At 54.9% G+C, this 17,970-nt stretch overlaps 1 protein-coding gene across 2 annotated transcripts in view; it reads left to right on the top strand.

The window, feature by feature from the left end:
* Positions 1-17,970, top strand: part of EPHB4 (EPH receptor B4) — a 31,679-nt gene that overhangs the window by 3,551 nt on the left and 10,158 nt on the right. The window contains exons 1-7 of one of the 2 annotated variants that reach the window (XM_078439834.2): positions 10,759-11,307; positions 14,046-14,116; positions 14,300-14,587; positions 15,296-15,692; positions 16,662-16,817; positions 17,003-17,335; positions 17,637-17,761. In XM_078439834.2, the coding sequence (XP_078295960.1) occupies positions 11,256-11,307; positions 14,046-14,116; positions 14,300-14,587; positions 15,296-15,692; positions 16,662-16,817; positions 17,003-17,335; positions 17,637-17,761 (1,422 nt within the window). In that variant the 5' untranslated portion in view covers positions 10,759-11,255. Of the gene's footprint in view, positions 1-10,758; positions 11,308-14,045; positions 14,117-14,299; positions 14,588-15,295; positions 15,693-16,661; positions 16,818-17,002; positions 17,336-17,636; positions 17,762-17,970 lie in introns of those variants that run through there. The other variant, XM_078439835.2, reaches the window with a different exon arrangement.

The following is a 17,970-nucleotide window of genomic DNA, read 5'->3' as shown; positions in this document are numbered from 1 at the left end:
TTTTAGACATAATGCTGTTTCACACTTAATAGATTACGGTGCGGTGTACCCATGACTGTGATGAGCACTGGGGACCAAACAGTTCATTTGACAGGCCTTCTTGTGATATTCACTTTAATTGCAGTGGTCCAGAACCAAACCCGTACTATCTCTGAGGTATGTCTGCATTTGATTACCATCTTCTCCACCACTTTCCTCTTCTTCTAGGAGACCACACTCACGCATTTCCTCCTGCTTGGTCTCTTTGGCTTCCTCCTCTCTTATCTTAACTCTGGAGCATTCCTAGATGTTGGAGGCACAGCCACAAGGCACTGCGGACTGGAGGCTCCACCAAAGACCAGAAGCTCGGTCCTCAGACTTCTTTTCACCATTTACACTCCCTCCCTCAGTGACCACTTCCAGTCTCAAGGTCTTAAATACCATCTCTATGATGGTGTAGCAAGGGTGTATCTCCAGCCCAGATCTGAGCTCCACACTGTATGTCCAACAACACACTGACATCTCCACTTGGACTTCAAACAGGCAGCTCAAACTCTGTATATTCCAAAATCAAACGCCTAAACTTCCTCCCACAACCTACTCCTGTTATGGTCTTCCCACCTTTCCATTTGCTTAGGTAAAAAACCTTGGGGTTATGCCTTCTCTCACATCCCACATCCAACCCATCAGCAATTCCTTTTGCCCCTACTTTTAAAATATTACCAGTGTCCAACCACATGTTATCACCCTACTCCAAGCCACCATCATCTCTTAACCTGCATTATGGCAACACCCCCCTAACTGGTTTCCTGTTTCTGCCCTTGTTCCTGCAGTCTGTTCTCAAAAGAGCAGTTAGAAGGATGCTGTTAAGGGGGCACCTGGGAAGCTCAGTCAGTAGAATGCACGACTCAATCTCCGGGTTGTAAGTTTGAGTCCCACGTTGGGTGTAGAAATTACTTAAAAATAAAATCTTTTGGGGCGCCTGGGTGGCTCAGTCGGTTAAGCGTCCGGCTTTGGCTCAGGTCACGATCTCACGTCCGTGAGTTCGAGCCCCGCGTCGGGCTCGGGGCTGATGGCTCAGAGCCTGGAGCCTGCTCCTGATTCTGTGTCTCCCTCTCTCTCTGCCCCTCCCCCATTCATGCTCTGTCTCTCTCTGTCTCAAAAATAATAAAATAAACGTTAAAAAAAATTAAAAAAAATAAAATAAAATCTTTTTTTTTTTTTTTTTTTTTTTTAAGGATGCTATTAAAGCAAGAATCAGTTCGTGATGCTTCTCTTTTCAAAACTCTCCAATAGTGACACCTGGGTGGCTCAGTCGGTTAAGGCTTCCACTCCTAGTTTGGGCTCACGTCGTGATCTTAAGATTTGTGAGTTCAAGCCTTGCATGGGGCTCTGCTCTGATGGCTCAAAGCCTGCCTGAGATTCTCTCTCTCAACATAAACTAAAAAAATAATAATAATAAAAATAAAAAATAATTCTCCAATAGTTTCCTATTTTTGCCATTGTAAAAGACAAAAGCTTTAATAATTAGGATAACATACTTACCTCATGATTCATCAGCTATAGTCCCACTACAAAGTTTATGCCCATTGCCTTAGTGTAAATGTTAATAGTGTTAATAGTGTTCCTTTGGCTCAGAATTGAGCCGGAGTGGTCTATGTTTCATGGCCACTCTACCCCTGTAGCCCTATCCAATCTGCATCCCCCCCCACTCTCCTCATCTCCTTGCGCCAGCCTCCAAGAACGCACTGTGGCCCACAGGGCATGAGCTTCCTTGGTGTTCTGGACGCAAATTTTGACGTCTTCTTGAAATCTCCTCCACCAATCTCATTTAAATTGAACCACAACCTTCATCCCATCCCCGTTTTTTTTCTCCATTGCACTAACACCATCTAATATACGTCATATATTTATCTTGTTCACTGCCTGCCTAGTCCCCAAAAAAAGTCAAGCTCCGCGAAACAGGAACTTTTGTTTTCTTCACTACTGTAGCTCTGCCGCTTTAGAAGACTGCTAGACAGTCGCCTGCACGGGTTGGGAAACTTGCTCCTCACGTGACTGCACCGGGCGCCACCCGCCTGCTGGGAAGGGAAGATGGCTGCGCCCAGGGTGGCCTCAGAGAGAGGGCAACCAACGAGAGGGCGTCGGCTCGCTAGAGCGTCCACGCCTCGCCTAAGTCTGCGGTTGCGTCCTGGGAAGGCGCGAATTCGGGGGCTACGTGCTGGTCCTCCTCCCCACCTTTTTTTTTTTTTTTTTTTTTTTTGAGGAGAAAGGCATTAGCTCATTCTCGGAGATGCTTGGTGTGACTTGACTGCTGCTTCCCCACTGCTTGGGATCGCTGTCATCCGAGGCGTGTAGGACGAGGTTCTGGGATTCAATATCTGGGTTTTTCGCCCCTGGTGCAAGCTCCTCGGTCAACCTATTAAGTGACCTCACAGTGTCAGTCCAGCCTCCAGTTCTGGGCACCCCCGAACACCCCCGAACTGCCTCTCGGGGCCAAGGACGTCTAATCCACTCCGCAGGTGCCCCACTCAGAGTTCAGGCCCTAAATGTGAATTCCCTGGCGATCCACAATTCCGCCCCCCCCCCCCCCCCGCCGACCCCGCAGCGCGGGGTGAGCTCCCCAGGATTAAGTCTCGTGAATCCGGACCCCCTCCCCCAGGCCCCAGGGGCAGATGAGCCCTTGGCCACCGCCCCTGCAATTTCCTGCAGACCCAGCAAACAAAAGGCTCGGGAAGAGAGGCGAGGCTGAGCGGGTGCCCTTCCTGCAGGAACAGCTGATGGAGCAAAATGGTCCAGGAGGGAGCGGAGGGGAGGGATGAAATTCCAGGATTCCTGGAGGACCAGAGTGGGAGGCCAGACCCCTGGATCCCGAGGAGGGAGGGAATCCAGCGAAGTGGACGTGGAGGGCCCCGGGCAGGACACCTGAGTTTCCTGGGCTCTGCCAGATCCCAACTGCCCTAGCAGGGCTGATGTCAACTTTTGGGAATGGAGGGGGTGGGGGGGACAGTGCAGTTCAGGTGAGCTCTCAGGCCCACAGGCTGGAATGGGGGGGGGGGAGGGGGCGCTGGGAAAGGCCTGAAGCCCTGCGTCATCTCCTCTGGGGCCCAACCTACCTCCCCCTGGCCCGACCTGCTACCCTCTGTGCTGGCCCCACCCAGGCCTGGCTTCCTGCTTCTCCCCAGGCACAAAGCTTTTTCTGCTAAACTTCATGAACCAGCACCCCCACCCCTTGCCCCCGGGGTCTTCTTGTCCCTTCTGGACCCTAGTAGCCTAGCCCCGCAGCCACTTATATTCCCTCCTAGAGCCAATGCCCCTGCCCCCCATTCCTGTCAAGGACACAATGGTAAGGGAAGGGCCACGTTCAGTGGGTGGGGGGATGCTGGCATGGAGAGGGGGCTTGGCCTCATATCCTGTCAGGCTGCCAAGGGAAGAGAGGAAACAAAAGACTTCCCAGCTGGGACAATGAGCCTCCCGATACCTCTCCTCCCCTGCTACCACTCCTCCTCCACCTCTCCCTTCTAGCTCTAGTCTTCAGCTCCTTCCCCTCCCTTCTCACCAATTTCTTACCCTCTGGTAGCCTTGGCTTCTGGTGTGAGCTCTGCCAGTCCTTCCTAGAAGATAAGGGCAAGGCAAAGGGGGGAGATGCCCTCTGGCTGGCCTGGCTGAGAGAAGGAGGAGGAAAAGGACATCGGTGTCCTTCAGGTCCTTGGGGGTGGGGCTGGAAGGCCAGCCTGTATGCTGAGTGCCACAGTGGAGTCAGCCAACCTGCTGACTACTGGCCAAGTACATTGGACGGCTCACTTAACCTGAGCCCGTCTCATCTTTAAAGTGGATGTCAGAAGGGCACCCTGGGTGGCTCAGTCGGTTAAGCGTCTGATTTTTGGTTTCGGCTCAGGTCATGATCTCATTCGTGAATTTGAGCCCCACGTATGGCTCTGCGCTGACAGTGCGGAACGTGCTTGGGATTCTCTCTCCTCTCTCTCTCTCTCTTTGTCCCTCTCCTGCTTGCGCTCTCCCTTTCTCAAAATAAATAACCATTAAAAAATAAATAAAGGAGGGGCGCCTGGGTGGCTCAGTTGGTTGAGCATCCTGCTTCGGCTCAGGTCATGATCTCATAGCTCGTGGGTTCGAGCCCCGCGTAGGGCTCTGTGCTCTCAGCTCAGAGCCTGGAGCCTGCTTCAGATTCTGTGTCTCCCTCTCTCTCTGTCCCATCTCCACTCGTGCTCTGTCTCTCTCTGTCTTAAAAATAAATAAAACATTTAAATAAATAAAGGAAAAAATAAAGTGGGTGTCAGAATAACGCCCATCCTGCCTAAGAGTTCTTATGATGAATTAAATATGATAATGTTTGCTTTTATAAATAAATAAATAAATAAATAAATAAATAAATAAATAGTGAAGTGTAAGGCTTTCCTCCACCTTTCCAATCTATAGTCTCCTCCAACCCCCCTCCCACTGGGCACAGGCTCCAATCACCATCATATGCCAGTAACCCCTGAACCTGTATCTCCTGCCAAAAAGCTGCCCCTGAATGCCTGTATGGTTGACTGCTGGACCTGTGTTCTGGATGATACACAGGGATCTCCAATTCAACCTGCCCACACCTTCCTCCCTGGTGGCTCCAGTCCCCTGGCTCCTACCTAGCTGCCAGAGTCTGAAACTTGAACCATACTTGATTCCAGTCTCCCCCACTCCCATGGCCAGGCTCCAAGACCTACCTGCTCTCGCATGTGAGCGCATACTTCTGTCCTTTCAAGCCCTTACTGTCATTTGGAGACCTACATGTGGTTTTTCTGCCTTCAGTCTTGATCCCTTTCATATATATATTTTTTAACATTTATTTATTTTTTGAGACAGGGAGAGACAGCATGAACGGGGGAGGGTCAGAGAGAGAGGGAGACACAGAATCGGAAACAGGCTCCAGGCTCTGAGCTGTCAGCACAGAGCCTGACACGGGGCTCGAACTCATGGACCTCAAGATCATGACCTGAGCCGAAGTCGGATGCCCAACCGACTGAGTCACCCAGGCGCCCCAGTCTTGATCCCTTTCAATCTACTCTCCAAAGTTGGACACATGGGGTCTTTCTACACAAATCCGATAGGGTTGCCTCTTTGTCTCAAACCCTTCAGTGGTTCCCCAGGTATTCAGGACAAGCCTGCACTCCAGGATTGTCCTGTGATGTCAGGCTGGCCCTTGCTCATGTCACCAGCTCATCCACTGTCACTGTCCTGGCAATTTACACCCTGGTGTCCTGAACTCTGGCAGCACAGGGACAATCTCACTACGTCCACACTCTTGTTTTTGCTCTTCTTCTGCCCTTTTTTTTTTTTAATGTTTATTTATTTTTGAGGGGGGGAAAGACAGAGAGAGAGGGAGACAGAGGATCCAAAGTAGGCTCCACGTGTCAGCACAGAGCCCGATGCAGGACCTGAACCCACAGTGAGATCACAATCAGAGCTGAAGTAAGACACTCAACAGATGACCCACCCAGGCGCCGCCCCCTTCTGCCTTTAAAGCAACCTTTCCCCCAATCTCCTCTAGGACTCCAGTCAGACAGCATCATCTTCTCCAGAAAGTTCACCTTGAACCCGCAGGTTGGATTACGTGTGCTCCCCCTGGGATCCCATAGGACCCTCTGTATGCCACTACTTATGCTCCACACATAGCTTCCTGCGTTTTGTTGAAGTTTCGTGGTTGTTTCTTCCCCTGGGCTGTCAAGGATGACTTTGTGTCTCCAGTCCTGGTCCATAGCAAAAGTACAATAAATAATCATTGAGGGGTGCCTGAGTGGTTCAGTCGGTTAAATGACGACTCGTGGTTTCTGCTCAGGTCATGATCTCGTGGATCATGGGTTCGAGCCCCAAGTGGGGCTCCACACTGATGGTGCAGAGCCTGCTTGGGATTCTCTCCCTCTCTCTCTGCCCCTCCCCTGTGCACATACTTGCTATCTCATAATAAATAAATAAACTTAGAATAATAATAATTGCTGAGTTGGGGTGCCTGGGTGGCTCAGTTGGTTAAGTGTCCGACTTCGGCTCAGGTCATGATCTCGCGGTTCATGGGTTCAAGTCCTGTGTCGGGCTCTGTGCTGACAGTTCGAAGCCTGGAGCCTGCTTCAGATTCTGTGTCTCCTTCTCCCTCTGCCCCTCCCCTGCTCATGCTCTGTCTCCTTCTGTCTCTCAAAAATTAATTAATTAATTAATTAATGCTGAGTGAATTCAAGAATGACTAGTTAATAAAGGAATAAGTATGTACATTTACTGAGTATGTACATGGGCCAGACTTGCATTGGACTTACCGTTGAGCACAACACACATTGTACCTGCTTTTAGGAAACCTGGGACCACAAACAATGAAAATACAATCACTAATAAATTTATAAAATCTTTTACACTTGTGTCTATTACAATTTCACATATGGTGAGTTTGGGAAGATGCCTGGTGGTCAGACAAGGAGTGGATTCAGGTTTTGTGAGTCCTGAAGTTTGTATAACATGGGGAACCCACCTTAAGAAAATAAAATTGTGAAGCTGAAATTAGGTATAAAAGCTAATGTTTGCTTAAATGCAGAAATCACGGGGGCGCCTGGGCGGCTCAGTTGGTTAAGCTTCTGACTTCGACTCAGGTCATGATCTCGTGGTTCGTGGGTTCCAGCCCCACATCGGGCTCTGTGCTGACAGCTCAGAGCCTAGAGCCTGCTTCAGATTCTGTGTCTCCCCCTCTCTCTAACCCTCTCCCGCTCCCCCGCACGCACACACACGCTCTCTATCTCAAATATAAATGTTTAAAAAAATAAATGTAGAAATCACAGCAAAAGTTAAGATGACAATTACCATAAATACTACCAAATCGAGAAAAACAGGCTAAGTGTAGTAAATAATTGCCCAACACATCTGTATAATACCTTCATGTCCTACCTTTTTCTTACCTGTGTACTGGGGCTACCTCTTCATATGATAATGACTCTGTAATACTACTTTCTATTTCTCCTTGTCTCCATCTTCCCTCTATTATGGCCAGTTGACTTTTTTTCCCTTTCATTATTGAAATTTTATAAAGATCTCACTGAGGTTTACAACTCATTATTGGCAATGTTGAAACCTCTACCAAATTCCCTTTGTGTAAGGGCCGTAAGATTTCAGGCTATTTCAAACATTCTTGTGCTGGAATTCACCTTAAAAACTGTTTAAATTGATGGCACTCATTAACCAGGACAGTGGGAGGGGCAGTCAGGTGAGGGGTGCGGAAGCTTAAACGTCATGGGCTTCCACTAAACTTAACTCTAGACTTGACAGGGTGAGGTGCACGCTATGAAGGGCACTGGGATATGGGGGGAGGAATGACAATTTCTAGAATTTTCAGTGAAAGGGATGATTTGTTGTTTATTACATATAGGGAAAGTCCTAACTCCAACACTGCGCCAAATAACTGTCATGATGTGGGTAGCAAAAAGGAAACCTGGGGCACCCGTCTGGCTCAGTTGGTAGAACACGTGACTTTTGATTTTTAAGTTGTAAGTTCAAGCCCCACTTTGGGTATAGAGATATATACTTAAAAATAAAAAATTTAGGGGCGCCTGGGTGGCGCAGTCGGTTGGGCGTCCAACTTCAGCCAGGTCACGATCTCGCGGTCCGTGAGTTCGACCCCGCGTCAGGCTCTGGGCTGATGGCTCAGAGCCTGGAGCCTGTTTCCGATTCTGTGTCTCCCTCTCTCTCTGCCCCTCCCCCGTTCATGCTCTGTCTCTCTCTGTCCCAAAAATAAATAAATGTTGAAAAAAAAAATAATAAAAATAAAAAATTTAGGGGCACCTGGGTGGCTCAGTTGGTTAAACGTCTGACTTAGGCTCAGGTCATGATCTCGCGGTCCGTGAGTTCGAGCCCCACGTCGGGCTCCGTGCTGACAGCTCAGAGCCTGGAGCCTGTTTCAGATTCTGTGTCTCCCTCTCTCTCTGACCCTCCCCCGTTCATTCTCTGTCTCTCTCTGTCTCAAATATAAATAAACGTTTAAACATAAATAAATAAATAAATAAATAAATAAATAAATAAATACAAAATTTAAAAGCCCGACCAGCTGTTGGGGTGGGGATGCTCTACACAGGTACTGGCATGGCGATGATCATAGGCAAGGAACAGGGGGTGACAGCCTAATTTTGGGGTGAGAGGTCAGTGAAGCACTCTAATAATGAAGGAAGGAGCACCCGAGATTTGCTCAGGTCTGTTCCACAAGCATCCATCCAGGTAGTGATTTGGCTGCTCACTTACGTAATGTAATACAGTAGATACTGAATTAGCTTTGCTAGGAAGTAGTCCTGGGTGGATGGAGGGTGGAGGAAATGACTTCACACTCACAGGATAGACACTCCTGAGCATTGGAGTGAAAAGCTCAGATATCATCTCCAAGGAAAGGGGAAATAATGGGATTCCTGCCCCATTAGAAGATCTTTGAGGCCAGGAGCCTTGCTTTACAAATCTGCAAACTAGCACAGTGATCGCTTGGCACATAGCAGATGCTTAATAACAGCTTTATTTTATTGATTCCTTTATTTATTTTTTGTTTTTTTTATGTTTATGTAATTTATTTGAATAATCTCTACACCCAATGTGGGGCTTGAACTCATGACCCCGAGGTCAACAATTGCAGGTTCTTCTGACTGAGCCAGCAAGGTGCCCCATTATTCATTCTTTTACTGGTATACATTAGATATTGGGAACTGGCTTACATGATGGGAGGGGTGGGGACTGAGGACCCTATGATAAGGGATCAACTGGGTATTTTCTTTTTCTCTAATATTTATTTATACTTGAGACATAAAGACAGAATGTGAACAGGGGAGGGGAAGACAGAGAGGGAGACAGAATCCAAAGCAGGCTCCAGGCTCTGAGCTGTCAGCGCAGAGCCCGATTTGGGGCTTGAACTCATGAACATGAGATCATAACCTGAGCCGAAGTTGGACACTTGACGGACTGAGCTACCCAGGCGCCCTTCAACTGGGTATTTTCTTATCTGAGTTCTCTTCCCTATAGCTGAGGGGGCCTGGTTCTCAGGGGTCAGAAATACAGGGTTCGAATCTGCAGTGAGCTGCACCCCTCTGTCTCATCAGCCCTCACTACCCCCTGCCTCATTTCTCTGTGCATCTGTGTGGGTCTCTCTTTACCATTCAGGCCATCCACCCCCCACCCCATCAGGGGTCCCAACCAAATAAGACAATTCAAGCAATCAAGGGCACAAGGAGGTTGAGCACAGAGCCCAGGAAGAGATAGAGACATAACTTTTGGAGGAAAGAATTTGAGTGTGTAGTGAGAACCAGGGAAAGGTGTGTGTGTTCCGAGCGAGGAGGTGGGTGTTTAACCTGGAGGAGAAGCTGAGTGAGAGAAGGGAGATATGGCTTGGATCAAGGAAGGAGGAGGGGATTCCTGGCCCTGGCCTGGTCTGCCTGGCTCCAGCCAAGCCGGCTGTTTCCTGCCCTCCGTGACCCCCCACCCCGGAGCAGGACCCAGGCAGGGCCATGAGGAAGGGCAGGGGTGTGGGGAGCACACTTGTGGCCGGAAGATAAGTGCGCTGGGACAAGAGGTCACTGCAGGCCTAGCTGTCCTCTTGGGGGGGTTAGAAGCGCTTGGCAGTCTCCTCACCCCCCCTCCATCCACCTCCCTCCCCAAAGTCCTGGGCAGCAAGGAGTGTTCCTTCACTCTCTCGGCTCCTCAGCAACTCCAGACTCTGTCTCCCTTAAATTTCTGAGTTAAACCCTTTTCTTCCAGCTCTTCACTGGCGGATTCCTGCAGCGCCCCCCCCCCCTCCCTCCAAAGGTGACCTGACTTATAAGGGGGTTGGTGGGAGGAGCACTGTTTTCCTGGACCCTCCCCTCTAACTGATGGGATGGGGGTGGGGAGGCGGCAAAGAGAGGAAGGGCCTTCCCAGCCATCCCAAGGGCCCCCAGGAGCCAGACAGGAAACAGCCTCTGGAAAGACAGCAGCAGCCCCGGCCCAGCCCCAGGGGTCAGGGCTGCGGGCGGCAATGAGCTCTCCCCAACGCGACAGTGAGAGTGAAGATGGTGATTTGGGAATCCATCCAGACTCTTTACTCTCGGTCCCACCTACCTTTTATTTACTCCTGCTTCCTTTTTTTCTATACTCCTCCCCATCTCAACCCAGTTGCCCCACTTCGCTAGGTTGCGCGCACAGCAGGTCCCCATACCTAATGTTTGTTGAGTGATTGTGTGAACGTTCGCTCCAGGGTCATCTAAGCAGCGATCGCTGTCTCGGGAGCCCAATGCGCCACCCTCCATCCTCAGAAACTTCCCCCAAACATGGTCCCCTGCGCCAACTATGGAGTAGTGGGCGCATCCAGGAGTAGAATCCAAGTCCGCAAGAAGGTTGGAGCGGGCTTCGAGTGAGTAGTGCACTTTTCCACGCACGTCCGGGCGGCCCTCCGTGCTGCTGCTGGGTGTGTTTCTCCGCTGCCTGCCGTGTGCTGGGTTCGGACCTGCCCCGGGGGTCCCCGGGCCCCGGCCCCGACACGCGCGGTCCGCGTCAGGGCGCACGGCCACCGCGCACGTCTGGGCGGTCCCCGGGCTCCGCGCCCGCCGCCCCTCCCCCTTCTCCAAACTTTCTCCCAACTTCCCGACCTGCTCCGCTCGGCGTCCCGCTCTGCTTCCCTCATGAATTATTCAGCAGTGCGCTCTCCAATCAGCACGCCCCGGCCCCCACGCCGAGCCCGGACTCGGGGAGGGGGGAGCTCCCCCGCCCCCCGCGCGCCCCTCCCTCCCCGGCCAGGCGCCGCCCGGCCCAGTCCCAACCCGGCCCAGCCCCGGCCCGCCCGGCCCCGCGCCGCAGTCTCCCTCCCTCCCGCTCTGTCCCCGCTCCGCTCCCACCCTCCCGGCCGGCTCGGAGCGCACCCGGCCCGGCGCGCGAGCAGCACCACTCCAGGGACGGGGGGGAGACCGCGAGCGGCCGGCCCACCCCCAGCCAGCCGGGGCGGGACCCCGAGGCCCCGGAGGGACCCCGACTCTAGCCACGTCTCGCTCTGCGCCCGCCCGGCGCAGCCAGTGCGAGGACGCCCCCCGCCCGCCCGCGCGCGCGGCGGGGACGCGGGGCCACACCTGGACGCCGCCGCCCGGTGCCCGTGCCGAGCGCGCCCGCATGGGCCCGCGCTGAGGGCCCCGACCGAGGGTCCCGGGAGGGGAGTCGGTGTCTGCCGTCTCGAGGGGGGGGGTCCGACCTGGGGGGGCTAGTGCCCCCCAAACTCGGATCGGATCCAACCCGAGAAAGGCGGCGCCATGGAGCTCCGGGCTCTGCTTTGCTGGGCTTCGCTCGTCGCGGCTTTAGAAGGTGAGTTTCCCAGGGGGCACCCCGGCACTCCAGGGACCCCCAAAGTTGGGCCTCGGAGTGAGGGAGCCGGCCTCGGTCTGCCCCTACCCCGGCACCCCAACCCTGAGCACTTCGGACCAATAGTGCTAGACCGGGCGGGGGGCGGGGAGGAGGCGGCCCAGCGGGGAGTGGAGTTTTCTTTTGTTTGGGAAAGAGAAGGAGTGGAGCTCCGTCCCGGGACTTGCCCCTGCCCCAGCTTCCCAAATTCTTAACCCTGATTCCGTACGCCCTTGGCAGCCTTTCCTTTTCTCCCTCCTCCAACCTTCAAACTGTCTCCAAAGCTTCTGTCCCTCTTCCCACCTCTGCCAAACATGAGAAAACGTTTCTGGAGGAACAACTGTAGACCAGGCAGAATGCTAGGCCAGAAGACTGCCCCCACCCCCATTCCTCATCGTTCACACCTTGATCCTGCAGTTCCCCTGGCCTCTGGCAGCTGGGCCACCTTCTAAACTCACCCTCCAAACGCCCAAATCTGTCTCGAAGCCACTGCCTCTGCTGCCATGAGGCCCCCTCCCTGGTTTCCCCAGGCTGCACCTCAGCCCTTTAAATGCCGTCTAGACCCCAGACCTGCACTAGTCCTGCCTAGGCCCCCTTCTCCAACCCCACAGGCCAGCAGAAACTGACCTTCACAGCCCCTGGGTCACCTGAACTTAGCCTAATAGCTACCAATCTCTCTAGATTTCTGATTTTTCTGTGTTCCTCCCAGATGTTTCTTCATCCAGGAGTCTTTTCCCTCGCTTCATCTCCTAGAGGGGGAGCAGAGCCCAGAGCCCTATAAACCCTCCTCCTACAGCCCTAATCTCCTTTCAATGAGCTGCCTCCTTCCCCCCCTTCACTGCCTGGAATCAAAGGGGTCTCTGGTGGGGGGGGTCACGGGGGGGGGCTGCTGAGGAGGAGGAATCAAAGGCAGTTGGAAACCCCTCTCCCCCAGGCTGGGCAGTGCTGCTCTGGGCTGGGGATCAAAGGCTGGGGAGGGGGAGAGGGAACCCTTGCCCGGCTCTGAGAAAGAAGGGGAAATAACTGAGTGAGGGAAAGGAAGACAAAGTGGGGAGATACGCCCCAGGGCAAAGCATGGCGAGAGGGAAGGAAAGAGGCAAAGGAGGAAGGGGGAATGTTTTCATGCTGCTAAGTAAGTGCCTTCCCAGCCCGAGGCCTGCGCTAAATTTTCACCTTAAATTTTCACCTTCACAACAGCCCTGCTGTGGGAGGGATTGTTGCCCCCATTTTACAGATGAGGAGACTGAGGCTTAGAAGAGTGAGATAACCTGCCCAGGGCCACGTGCCCCAGTGAACGTGAAAGGCTGGAGACGGAAAACCTAGGGGAGTATAGTGACAGAAATGGAGGTGGACAGAGGGTGGAGGAGAGAGGTGAGAGGCAAGAGAATTGACAGATTGAGGCAGGCCCTCTGAGCCTGAGATAGGAGAGAAAGTGAGTCTCTCAGAGCGCTGAGGACAGCCCTGAAACAGACAGTGTGTAAATTGGAGACAGGAAAACACTATCCAGGCTGGAACAATGGAGGGTGGAGACGGCAGCCTCTATCCACCCCCTTCCCAGAACCCGGGCATCCTGTCCCCAGCGTGCCGGGTTGGCTCCTGCCACCCCCGGGGGCCCGGGCCTCACCTCAGGTTGGCTGGGGTCCCGCCTGACCCCTTGCCCTCCGTGGACATCACTTGGCCCCTGGGAGGAGGCTGCCCCACCCACCCACCTTCCCTTCTCCCCTGCAGCCCCCACAGGGGCAGAGGGAGGCAGGCGGGTGAGTAGGGGGAACCTGGTCCCAGGTGTGCTGCTGGCTCCCCTGGGGGCCTCCCACATGGCACTAACTCCCAGGGGATTCCCCTACCCTCCCTCTACCCTCCACTGCCAGGGGCTGTGATGTTTCTCCTAATCCCCCCTTTCCGCCAGAGCCCCACCCCTCCCCCGATGCCCCTCCCCAGAGACCAGAGCAGAGCGGAGCCAGGTGTGTTCACCCCTCCATACACACACCCCTAAAATCTCCTCCCCTTTTCCTTCCCGTAACCAAATCCAGATGTGAGGCCTCTGCAGGCAGGGGCCAGGGCGGGAACCCAAGCGTCCTGGCCTCTAGCACTTCCTCCTCTGACAGCAGCGAGCTCTTGAGGTGGGGGCAGGGGGTGGTGGTGGCAGGGCTGGGCCTGGGCAGCTGAGTACCACCTTCAGGGATCTAAAGGACTGGAGTGTTTGGTCCCAAAAGGAGGTGGGAGCCTGGAGCAGGAATGGGGTTGCAGGGAGGGAGGCAGTGACTTTGGATTTGAGGAAGGGACTGTGAGTGGAGGTGAGGCAGGCCCTGTAGGGAGGGGTATCCCCCTGCCTGCGGTTCTCCTCCCTCAGGTCATGCCAGGTCGGGGTTCTAGTTTAACCCTGTCTGAGCTGTTTGGCCTTCTTCCCCTTTCCTCAGGGCAGAGCGGTTCTCGGAAGCCTAGATCAGGGAATTCGGAGGGGGGCAGCCCGGTGCCTGCCAGCTGTGAGGGGTGGGGTCGGCACTCCAATAAAGAGATGAGAAACAGGGTGGCAGAGGACAGGACTTGCTCCCCTCTTCATCTCTCGGCTCAGTCAGCCCCAATGCCACCAGCTTGGAGCTCAGAGGACCCACCTGCCTCAGTCAGTTCCCAGGGATCTGGTCTCCCTGGTGTCTCCCCCAGTGCTGACTGTCTCTGTCTGTCTGTCTGTCCGTCTGTCTTAGAGACCCTGCTGAACACGAAACTGGAAACTGCAGACCTGAAGTGGGTCACGTTCCCTCAGGTGGAGGGGCAGGTAGGAGGCAGGCCCAGGAGCTGGGGCTTGGAGGGACGCCGAAGGAGGAGGGACAAGAGGTACCTGTGCTGGCCTGCTTCCCATGCCGCCAGCCCCCAGATCACAGCAGCCTGAGCCCCTCCTTGCTTTATCACAGACACCCCCAAGCAGCCCCCAAGCTGATTCCCCCCACTCTCCCCACAGTGGGAGGAGCTGAGCGGCCTGGATGAAGAGCAGCACAGCGTTCGGACCTACGAGGTGTGCGACGTGCAGCGGGCCCCGGGCCTGGCCCACTGGCTGCGCACCGGCTGGGTCCCGCGCCGGGGAGCTGTCCACGTGTATGCCACGCTTCGCTTCACCATGCTCGAGTGCCTGTCCCTGACCCGGGCCGGGCGCTCCTGCAAGGAGACCTTCACTGTCTTCTACTTCGAGAGCGATGCTGACACGGCCACAGCCTTCACGCCAGCCTGGATGGAGAACCCCTACATCAAGGTACCGGGGCGCCCGGGACCCAGCCGCCGGCCAGTGTGGGACTGCGGCAGGCCCGTTGTGGTCCAGGGGCAATGGCTGAGCTTCCGAGGCCCTGGGGGGTTGCGGGGGCGCTGGGGCCTGGAAGCAGGATGCTGCAGCCTGGAGAGGGAAGAAGGTGATTGGCTGGGTGGAGCAGTCACGTGTAGTTGAGCTGCCCCCAGGACCCCCGGGGCGGGGGGGGGGGGGGGCGTCGTCTAGACCACCTCTGCCACTTCCCACCTTCTTCCAGTACACCTTGCCCTTCAGAGACTCCTTTCTGCGCCTTCCATCCGATTCCTACTTGCCCTGCAAGCTTCAACTCCCCCGGGACGCCTTTGCCCTGGGGTCTCCCGCCAGCTACAGATCTCATCATGCTTTTAACTTCTCTGTTTCCTTCGTTCCTGTTTCCTCGGCTCCAAGTCCAGGGGCCTGTCATAGAGCAGGTGTTGATAAATGTCTGTAGGGTGAATGAGTGAAGAGAAAGGGGGTGCAGGACAGAGGCTGGACGCATCATAGGAGCTCAGCAAGCATTAATGGGTAATGTTGGGGCCTGCAGGCAAGTGGAGAGAAGGCTCTGGAACAGGAACGGAGGTGGTCAGGGAGAGGGTGAGCTGGGAAGAAGAAAATAGTCCCCCAGGCCCTCGGGGAGTGGAGGACAGTTGGCAATGAGTCTCTCCCTGCTCCTGGCAGGTGGACACAGTGGCTGCTGAGCACCTGACCCGGAAGCGCCCTGGGGCCGAGGCAACGGGGAAGGTGAACGTGAAGACGCTGCGTCTGGGCCCACTCACCAAGGCTGGCTTCTATCTGGCCTTCCAGGACCAGGGTGCCTGCATGGCCCTGCTGTCCCTGCACCTCTTCTACAAGAAGTGCGCCCAGCTGACCGTGAACCTCACCCGCTTCCCGGAGACTGTGCCTCGGGAGCTTGTGGTGCCCGTGGCGGGGAGCTGTGTGGCTGACGCCGTCCCCACCCCCGGCCCCAGCCCCAGCCTCTATTGCCGGGAGGATGGCCAGTGGGCCGAGCAGCCGGTTACGGGCTGCAGCTGTGCCCCAGGGTTCGAGGCCGCCGAGGGGAATACCAAGTGCCGAGGTGAGGCCCAGCGTCTTCTCCGTAAAGCTTGCCCACCCATGCAGCTCGCCCATACCCCGCTCTTGGACCCACTCCAATTTCCATTTTGAACATTTCTCTGTTCTCAAGGGCACTCACAGGGCCTGTTTACAGAGCCCCCAGCATAGTTCTGAGCTCTTTCACACCCATTCTCCTAACTATGTCCCCAATTCTTTTCTGGATGAGGGATGAGGGACGCAGGGCTGACCGCAGGACGAGGGTACCTTGTTGGGCTCTGAGGACAAAGGCATCGTGGTCTCTGTTTCTTGTTCATTATGGTTTCCTCCAATTTACTGAGACTGAATTCTCACTTAGCTATTTTTCTCTAGCGTGTGCGTGCAAAACTCAGGTTTTGTAGATTGAACTTAAGGGATCTGGGAACTTCTGTGGAAAAGAAAATGACCTTACTGTCACTCACCTCCACCTGCAGTTGGCCTCTGATAGTGACAGGGCCCAGCAGTCACAGCAGGACCTGAGACTTGCACACCTTTCGAATCACAGCTATTTTCCCAGCCCTTTCCAGAAGATTCAGGAATGTCCTAGCTGCATTTTTTTGCCCATCAGGGCTTCAGTATTACAGTGGCCATCGGGCCTGCCACTCTACCTTGTAAATAAAGAAAACACGTTCATTCCTGTGGCACAAACTTGTTTTTCTCATGTTTTGATCATCGTATTTCAGTTTACTTGGTCTCTGTTGTGACCCGGTGTATTTAGTGGTGTGCATTTAAAAACATAATTCTGAGCAGGGGTCTGTGGTATTACCAGACTCCCAGAGGGTATTTGTAGGGGGTGTCGAGGTTAACAAAGGTCAGAAACCCTGATCTGGAGGGAGGGTTTCCTTCTCCTCTTAGAGGCGAAGTTTCTGAGCTCTTCCCTTGCTGCTCCCTGTGTGCCCTCCACGCAACTTTAAGAGCAGCTGAATGTTTCTGATGAACGCTGTCTCTCTCTCAGCCTGTGCCCAAGGCACCTTCAAGCCCTTATCTGGGGAGGGGTCCTGCCAGTCGTGTCCAGCCAACAGCCACTCCAACACCATCGGCTCGCCCGTCTGCCAGTGCCGCGTTGGGTACTTCCGGGCCCTCACAGACTCCCGGGGTGCGCCCTGTACCAGTAAGTGACCAGTGACCCCTGGGGCGGCGGGTGGACACCCACCCCAGCTCCCAGCCTCTCCGGCCTTCCTCCTCTTGGCCCTGGCCTGCTGGTGCCCAGCCAAGACAAGAAGTCACGAGGCTGCCTGCGTGCCCCACTGCCCCTCTCTGCTGAGCGGGTCAGCCTGACTCCCTGGTGTCCCACAGCGCCGCCCTCTGCTCCGAGAAGTGTGGTTCCCCGGCTGAATGGCTCCTCCCTGCGCCTGGAGTGGAGCGCCCCCCTCGAGTCCGGGGGCCGAGATGACCTCACGTATGCGCTGCGCTGCCGGGAGTGCCGCCCTGGGGGGTCCTGCACACCCTGCGGAGGAGACCTGACCTTCGACCCTGGCCCCCGGGACCTTGTGGAGCCCTGGGTGGCGATTCGTGGGCTGCGTCCTGACTTCACCTATACGTTCGAGGTCACCGCCTCGAATGGGGTGTCCTCCTTAGCCACCGGACCTGTCCCGTTTGAGGCTGTGAATGTCACCACTGACCGTGAGGGTGAGACTGCGAGCCGGCTGGAAGGGACGAAGCTGGCCCCAAGGCCTGAAGGGCAAAAGTCGGTGGTGGGGCAGTGAGGCCGCCGGGAAGCGTGGAAAGTCAGGGCTTGCAGGGCAAGAGGCAGACACAGCGAGTGAAAAACGGTGCCGAGGCAGGCAGGCCTTCAGGACGGGGCAGAGTCAGAGGCAACTCCTGGAACAGCTGGAGGACCGACACAGGTGTAGCCAGCAGAGGCAGAGTTGGAAAGACGGGGAACAGACCTGTCAAGAGCAAATACCCTACCCTGTCCTCTCCCTCACAGTACCGCCCCCAGTGTCCGACATCCGGGTGACGAGGTCATCACCCAGCAGCTTGAGCCTGGCCTGGGCTGTTCCCCGGGCACCCAGCGGAGCCGTGCTGGACTACGAGGTCAAGTACCACGAGAAGGTGAGAGCAGGACCTGCCCCTGGGGGTTTGGGGTGGGCAGGGGGACGTGTTTGGGGACTGGGACACCTCAATTACAGGCATCCAATAGGCATTTGAATTCTAGCTCTGCTGAGTACTAGCTGTGTGACCTTGGGCCAGCCCCTTGGCCTCTCTGAGTTTAATAACCCCATTGTAAGTCAGTTACAGGTACCAACCCCACAGAATGGCTG

The sequence above is a fragment of the Panthera onca genome, chromosome E3 (genome assembly GCF_046562875.1).
Source record: "Panthera onca isolate mPanOnc1 chromosome E3, mPanOnc1 haplotype 2, whole genome shotgun sequence".
In the NCBI taxonomy this organism is placed as follows: domain Eukaryota; kingdom Metazoa; phylum Chordata; class Mammalia; order Carnivora; family Felidae; genus Panthera; species Panthera onca.
Note: the sequence above shows the minus strand (reverse complement) of the source record. Positions and strands in the feature narration are given on the sequence as shown.